The sequence below is a fragment of the Vigna angularis genome, chromosome 2 (assembly GCF_016808095.1).
Source record: "Vigna angularis cultivar LongXiaoDou No.4 chromosome 2, ASM1680809v1, whole genome shotgun sequence".
NCBI lineage: Eukaryota > Viridiplantae > Streptophyta > Magnoliopsida > Fabales > Fabaceae > Vigna > Vigna angularis.
In genome coordinates, this window is record NC_068971.1 from 7,813,889 (window position 1) to 7,822,239 (window position 8,351).

The following is an 8,351-nucleotide window of genomic DNA, read 5'->3' on the forward strand; positions in this document are numbered from 1 at the left end:
TTTGAAATAAATGTTATTCTATAATTAAAATTTTACCATAAATATTTTTCAGTAACTCAGGTCAAATACAATAGTGAAAATAAATTTTTGTCCTTCGTCATTAGGCACTTGTTTTTCAGCCTGTGTATATATATAAAAGATTCATTAGCAGAAAAAATTGTTAGATTGCAATGTCTGTGTTCACGAAAATCGTTCTATTGTTGTGCATGCTTACGTTGGCATGGGCAAAAGCTACTATTGAAATTACGGATAGGGCATGGGCAAGAACTACTGTGAAAATTACAAATAGTTTGGAGGGAAAAGAAAATCTAAACATTCACTGCAAATCAAAAAATGATGATCTTGGATTCCACCTTCTCCCTATTAAGCAAAGCTTCCAATGGAGTTTTCTACCTAGCTTTTTTGGGAAAACACTGTTCTTTTGTTCGTTTCAATGGGGAAATGGTCCTTTGTTGTATTTTGATGCATACGACCAAGCTAGGGATATCGATATGGGTGCCGACTTGCAATGGTATATACACAAAGATGGACCGTGTAGATACGAGCAACCAATCATTCGCACATGCTATAAATGGAATTGATGTGCTTCATTTGAACTATGTACGCTTTTATAAACAAAAATAGTGAACCTACACTTCTATGTCATGGATTTTTATTTTGTATTCCCGTTTACATTTATTTAATTTTTGAATTACTAGATGTAACATCCCAATAAATAGTAATTACCATTAATTAGAATTAATTACAATTAACAGTAACAGTAAACAGTCTTTACAACTAACAGAGAGCAAAAGCCGAACGCTTGAATTGCAGCGTTACAAAAGTCAAGTCCAAAAACAGCGAACGCTAGCAACGAGCGGTTTTACAAAATAAATAACCGAACGTCCTAAAACATTAATAAAACCACTAACAGCTACTAAAGAGCGAGCGAGCTACTGCTCGGCCTTAACCTCCACCTCGACTAGGTTGGCGTCCTCCAAATTTTCTTCTTCCAGCATTTCTTCAAGTGGCGCCTCACCATCTGCTCACATCCACAACGGATGATCATTGCATTGACAAGACGGACGTACATAACCAATAGACAACACAAGGAATTGCAAGGGTAAGCTTAGGTAATTTAATTCATACATTTCACATACAATTTAACATCAGAAATTAACACACAAGACATACATCAATGAATCAAATAGAATAAATTATCCAACTCTCATAAATGACGACCGTCCGGACTGTATGAATCCAAGTAACCGCAGGCGTTCGTGCACCCGGGTGATGTAGTAACTGGAACCATCCATCAGCTGCCACCCGAGGTTAACCCTATCAGCCTCAAAGTACTCAATAGGGCTAGGGTCTCCTGCCATTCCCACACATGACCTACTCCCCTCTACATGAGGACGAGCACTCACGGAATATCAGGATGATCAGCCATCAGCGATTTTACCATGGTCATACTTTACAACTTATCGTAATCAAATCAGAGAGACGTTCCTCCTTGGAACGCTCGTTCAAACTCCAAAATCATAATTTCATCTCATATATGATTCGCACATTTTATAATTCCCACAACATCACATCTTCAATCTTAGTTACACTCCTCTAAAAAGACGAACGTTAATTAACTGTATGGACGAACGCTATTTGAGATCGGGACGAACGCTATTTAAAATCAGGACGAACGCTATTTAAAATCAATAATTATTCAATTTGTACGAACGTTTGATAGAAGACCTTGCGCGATTTAGAACTGACGCTCGTTATAAGGCCGAGCACTATTTCGGACGAACGCTTGGTAGAATACCGTGCGCCGTTTAAGACGAATGTTCGACATAAGGCCGAACGCTTATCAAAGACGAACGCTCGACAGAAGGTCGAACGCTCGACATAAGGTCGAACGCTATCAAAGACGAACGCTCGACATAAGGGCGAACGCTACTTATCAAGGAAGAACGCTCGACATAAGGACGAGCGCTACTTATCATTTATCTTTTTGAACGAGCGTTCGGTCTAAGACCGAACGCCACTTAGGACGAACGCTCAATTAACATTTCAAATGGGGACGCTCGTTCTAGGACAGAATCCTTTCCAAATGAAAGAATTTCACTCTAAATCAATTTTAGAGAAACCGAACGGTATATGACCGTACAAGGACGAGCGTATTTTATCAAGCAGAGAACATGATATTTTCCAGATTTTTCAGTTTACAATAACTTTACAGTTCTCATACGATTCATAACTTATAATTTTTCTCCACCATAAATCTCATACATTACAAAATTCATATTATCATCCCAAACCATACAGAAACTTAATCATATTCCAAATCATACGTTTCATTCTCAGCATACAGTTCCAAACAATATTCATCATATACATCCAGTGCAACCATGCTCGTTCATGCATACTTAAACATCAAATATTTCATACATTTCAGACATCCAGTATACTTCAGGCATTTCATACACATCAACCAAGTATTAAATTAAATTACTAAAGTTTCCCTTACCTGGTCTAGCAGTGCACTTCCAATTGCTAGGGTTTCACTCGTTCTCTCACAGCTTTCTATCCAAGGAGTTACTCAACAACTTTCACTAAATCTAACATACCAAAAATCGTAAATAGATCAGACCTCTAACCCATGCATGCAACCAGAATTTGGTTCGCAGAAACAAAAGGGGAGAACGTTCAGGGACGAGAACTTACCAGTCACCAAATCCTAATGTGTTCGGTTCAAATGAAAGCTCACGACACCGTGAACGCTCCTACGGTTTCTGAAACGAGAACAGAGATGTTGATGGTGAGTTATCTTAGAGAGAAGATGAAGGAGTTTTAGAGAGAAGTTGGAGAAAAGAAGAGCAAGGGTTTCGTGAGGAAGAAGGTGAATGCATGGAATGGAGTGAAGTGTTTTCAGAGAAATCATTTTCTCTTCCTCGCCGAACGACCATGCAATCACGTACGGCCACCTGGCTTCCACTACAGCTTTTAGAAGCTTCTGACGTGACAGATGGCGTCAGTGCATGCAGAGGGTCAATTTCCCTTACCGCGCTGGACGAACATCCATCCTCTGCACGCCACTTGTTTTCCACCAACGTTTTTGGACGTTCCCTCAGTGACACATGGCCGGCGCATGCAGAGTGGGTTTTGACGTGGCACAGTGAATTAAATGGGTTCAGAGTGTGTGATTTAAGCGCTTAATTATTCAGGTTCTCACAATCCCCCTAACTACAAAAATTTTCGTCCTCGAAAATTCTAGGACTTACCAGGGAACAATTGAGGGTATAGCTCCTTCATGGCCTCTGCAACCTCCCATGTTGAGTCGCCAGTCTTCGCGTCCCACACCACTTTCACAAGACGAACGTCCTTTCCTTTGTAGAGTCTGGTGCGGCTGTCTTCAATGCAGACTGGTTGCATCTCCAGCGTTCGATCTGGGCGAAGTTGGACATCTTCCAACTCCAGTACGTGTGATGGATCGGCTACATACTTCCGGAGCTGAGAAACGTGAAAGACTGGATGTAGGTTGGACAGTTGAGGTGGTAAAGCTAGTTCATACGCAACTGATCCAATCTTCTTCAGAATTTGATAAGGCCCTACGAATTTGGGTGAAAGCTTCTTTGGACGAAGGACTCTTCCCACTCCAGTGATTGGATTCAGTCTGAGAAACACGTGATCTCCAGTAGCGAATTCTAAGGGTCTTCTTCTCCTATCAGCATAAGATTTCTGCCTGCTTTGAGACGTCTTCAATCGTTCCTGAATCAGTTTCACCTTCTCGGTTGTTTGCTGGATTAATTCTGGTCCTGTTAATACATTCTCGCCTTCTTGGAACCAACACAATGGTGTTCGACATTTCCTTCCATAGAGAGCTTCAAACGGTGCCATTCCTATGCTTGCTTGAAAACTGTTGTTATACGTGAATTCTACGAGTGGCAGAACTTCATCCCATACTCCCATATGATCTAGGACGCACGTCCTCAACAAGTCCTCGAGCGTCTGGATGGTTCGCTCAGATTGGCCGTCCGTCTGAGGGTGATAGGCAGAACTCATTCGCAACTTGCTTCCCAATTCTCCTTGCAACGATTGCCAAAAACGAGATGTGAATCTCGTGTCTCGGTCTGAAATGATGCTGGACGGTACTCCATGTAGACGAACGATCTCTTTGATGTAGAGCTTGGCCAAGTTGGTCATAGACATCTTCAAGTTGACCGCTAGGAAGTGAGCACTCTTCGTTAGACGATCCACTACTACCCAAATAGAATCGTGATTCTTGACCGTGCGAGGCAAGTGAGTCACGAAGTCCATTGAAATGCTGTCCCACTTCCATTCGGGAATCTCCAAAGGTTGTAGTAAGCCACCCGGTCTTTGGTATTCGGCTTTGGCACGTTGACAAGTTAAACAGGAGGCCACAAAACGAGCGACATCACTCTTCATTCCTGGCCACCAGAACGAACGTCGAAGGTCTTGATACATCTTAGTCATCCCAGGGTGTATGCTAAGACGACTATGATGTCCTTCCTCCAAGATAATCCTCTTCAGCTCGCCATCATTAGGAATGCACGTCCGACCCATGTAGCGTAACATGCCGTCCGTTCCAGCGTTGAAATGTTTGGCCTGATCCGTACCGAGCGCGCTTAAAATCTTCACTAGCTCTTCATCATCTCGTTGTTTCATCCAGATTCGGTCGAACACATCACTCGTTATCCTCAAGGTGCAGCATTTAATACTGTTCGGTTCCAACTCGAACTGCAACCTTAGGTCTCTAAAGCTCTCTACTAGATTGAGTTCTTTCACCATCATAGCTGAAACATGAACCGACTTCCTGCTTAGTGCGTCCGCTACTACGTTAGCCTTTCCCGGATGGTAAAGTAACTCAAATTCATAATCTTTCAAAAATTCTAGCCACCTCCTTTGCCTCATATTCAGCTCCTTTTGATCAAAGAGATACTTAAGACTCTTGTGATCACTAAAGACTTGAAACGTTGCTCCATACAGATGATGCCTCCAGATTTTTAATGCAAACACGACTGCTGCCAACTCTAAGTCGTGTGTGGGGTAATTCTTCTCGTGGATCTTCAACTGTCTAGAAGCGTACGCCACTACCTTCCTTTCCTGCATCAGTACGCAGCCCAAACCTTGATACGACGCATCACAATACACCTCAAAAGGTTTGGCAGTGTCTGGAATGACCAATACTGGGGCGCTCGTTAGTTTCTTCTTCAATTCCTGGAAGCTCTCCTAACAACGATCGGTCCATGCGAACGGCTGGTCTTTCCTGGTGAGATACGTCAGAGGGGCTACTATCTTAGAGAATCCCTCAATGAACCGCCTATAGTAGCCCGCGAGCCCCACGAAGCTTCTAACTTCTGTGACCGAGCGTGGGCTCTCCCAATCCAGGACTGCTTTCACTTTGGCTGGATCCACTGAAATGCCACCAGCAGAAACGACGTGCCCCAAAAATTGGATTTCCTTCATCCAAAATTCACACTTTGACTTCTTGGCATACAATTCCTTCTCCCTCAACACGCCCAAGACAATCCTCAAGTGGTCTTCATGTTCGTCAAAGCTCTTGGAGTAAATGAGGATGTCGTCAATGAATACTACAACAAACTTATCCAGGTACGGTCTAAAAATTCTGTTCATGTAATCCATGAAGATTGCAGGTGCGTTCGTCACTCCAAAGGGCATCACCACGTATTCATAATGACCATAACGAGACCGAAATGCAGTCTTATGAATATCACCCTCCTTCACTCTAATTTGATGATATCCCGAACGTAGATCAATCTTTGAAAATACGCACGCACCCTGCAACTGATCCAGTAGGTCGTCTATCCTTGGCAGTGGATACTTGTTCTTGATAGTCAGCTTATTAAGTTGCCTATAATCAATGCAGAGCCGAGAGCTGCCATCCTTCTTCTTGACCAGCAACACAGGTGCTCCCCATGGTGAAGCACTCGGCCTGATGAACCTCTTATCCATCAACTCCTCAATTTGCTTCTTAAGCTCTACCAACTCGGCTGGTGCCATTCTATAAGGTTGAACCGAGATGGGTGCAGCAGTTGTCACCAGGTCGATCATGAATTCGACCTCACGAACGGGAGGTAGACCAGGGACTTCATCCGGAAAGACATCCGGAAAGTCATCCACTACCGTTCGTCCTCCACTGCTCTCATCATTGGACGAACGCTCCACTTCGTTGTCTTCATACGTCATGATCAGAAAACAGCTCGCTCCTTCCATGATGTCTTCCTTCAACTGACCGCGATCAACAGATAATTCCTCCTCTTCTTCACCTGGGAAGACTAACTCCTTCTTCCCACAATCAATGAGAATCCGATTGGTAGCCAACCAATCCATCCCCAAAATTACTTCTAAGTCTTGAAGGGGTAAACAAATGAGATTAACCTTAAATCTACGCCCCTCAACTTCTATCGGACATCTTACACAAACTGTAGACGTCTTGATCCCACCAGCCGCTGGGGTTGACACCACCAAGTCGAACTGTAATTCACTCTCCACTAACCCCAGCTTCTCAACGCATGCCTTCGAGATGAAGGAATGAGTTGCCCCCGAATCATACAACACACCACAAGGCTTTCCAAACAATAAGCAAGTGCTGGTGATGAGTGTACCTGAACGAGCAGCTTCAGCACCCGTGATTGCATACACTCTCCCTGTTGCTTGCGCACGTCCACCTCTTCCTTGTTGGGCTCTTCCAGCGTTCGGCGGTCTTGATACCGTACGGCCTCCCATATTACACTCCTGATCCGAGTGTCCACTCCTTCTGCATTTAGTGCAGTATTTTCCCCCATTCAGTTGAGGACAAGCCCACCTAAGATGCGGTCCTCCACACTGGAAACATGCCAAACTTCTTGGCTGTCCAGACTGGCCGACAGTAGCCAAGGCTTGGGATCCACTCGTGTTGACTGCTGGGCGAGCGTAAGGGGGTCCCCTCTGATTCACATTTCCCCTTGAGACAATCGGGCCCCTTACTGTTTGTTGTTTCTTGTGTCGTTCCGCCTCTGCCAAGTTCTTCTCCAACACTTTGGCCCTCTCAACCATAGCAGGGAATGTTCGGATACACAAACTGGAAACCACAACCTTCAGATCACTGCGTAGACCGTTCTCAAATTTTCTGCACTGCCACTCCTCACTGGTGGCCATTGTATTGAAACGAATCAAGTGTTTGAACTTGTTCGTATATTCGGAGACTGACATTCCCCCCTGAACCAGCTGTAAAAACTCAACCTCTTTTGCAAAACGGACACTGTCAGGGAAGTACTCTTCATAGAATTTATTTCTGAACACTTCCCAAGTAATCTGCTGGTGAGCGTCCGTCAGAATGGCTCTGGCGCTCGCCCACCAGTGGCTGGCTTCTCCAGTCAGCAAGTACTCCGCATACGCCAAGCGGTTTTCATCCGGACATCTCTTGGCGTTGAAAATTCTCTCCATATCTCTCAGCCACTGGTCCGCTTCATCCGGAAGACACTTGCCACTGAACTTGGACGGATGGTGCTGGAGAAAACTCTCCAAACTCCATTCAGCATTGGGTTGGGTAGCATGTTGAGTGGCGTTTGAAGAAGAAGCTCCAGGTGCACCTCTAGTGACCGCCAAGATCTCCATCAACTGCCTTTGCGTGTTTTCAGAATTAACACGCGAGGCCTCCAAACCTTGCATAGCAGCTTGGTTTTGCTGCATAAGGGTGGCGTTTTGTTCCATGAGGGTGGTATTTTGCTGTTGGAGTCTCTCAATGACGTTCTCCAACAATCTAGAGTTGTTGGAAGCATCAGGTTCATTAGGTTGAGGTGGGGGAGGAAGTGTAGGAGCCATGTATTCTCTGGACACAGAGAAAACGAACGTTAGTAATGTTCAAAGAGTTGAGAAATACTCATTCAAACACACATTGAGCACACAGCAAAGCATAGTGTACTCATAACCTATACGTCCTTAAAAGAACAAAACTGCTCTGATACCACTAATGTAACATCCCAATAAATAGTAATTACCATTAATTACAATTAATTACAATTAACAGTAATAGTAAAACGTCTTTACAACTAACAGAGAGCAAAAGCCGAACGCTTGAATTGCAGCGTTACAAAAGTCAAGTCCAAAAACAGCGAACGCTAGCAACGAGCGGTTTTACAAAATAAATAACCGAACGTCCTAAAACATTAATAAAACCACTAACAGCTACTAAAGAGCGAGCGAGCTACTGCTCGGCCTTAACCTCCACCTCGACTAGGTTGGCGTCCTCCAAATTTTCTTCTTCCAGCATTTCTTCAAGTGGCGCCTCACCATCTGCTCACATCCACAACGGATGATCATTGCATTGACAAGACGGACGTACATAACCAATA

The 8,351-nt window shown here is 44.1% G+C and overlaps 1 protein-coding gene across 1 annotated transcript; it reads right to left on the reverse strand.

Moving 5' to 3' along the window:
• Positions 1 to 5,226: 5,226 nt before the first annotated feature.
• On the reverse strand, positions 5,227 to 7,821 carry LOC128195237 (uncharacterized). The gene has a single exon (XM_052872471.1). It carries the CDS (start codon positions 7,819 to 7,821, stop codon positions 5,227 to 5,229), a length of 2,595 nt encoding a protein of 864 aa, XP_052728431.1.
• Positions 7,822 to 8,351: the final 530 nt, after the last annotated feature.

What these genes read in the sequence shown, in the direction of transcription:
- LOC128195237 (XM_052872471.1), bottom strand. Translation starts at nt 7,821, where the DNA reads ATGGCTCCTACACTTCCTCCCCCACCTCAACCTAATGAACCTGATGCT.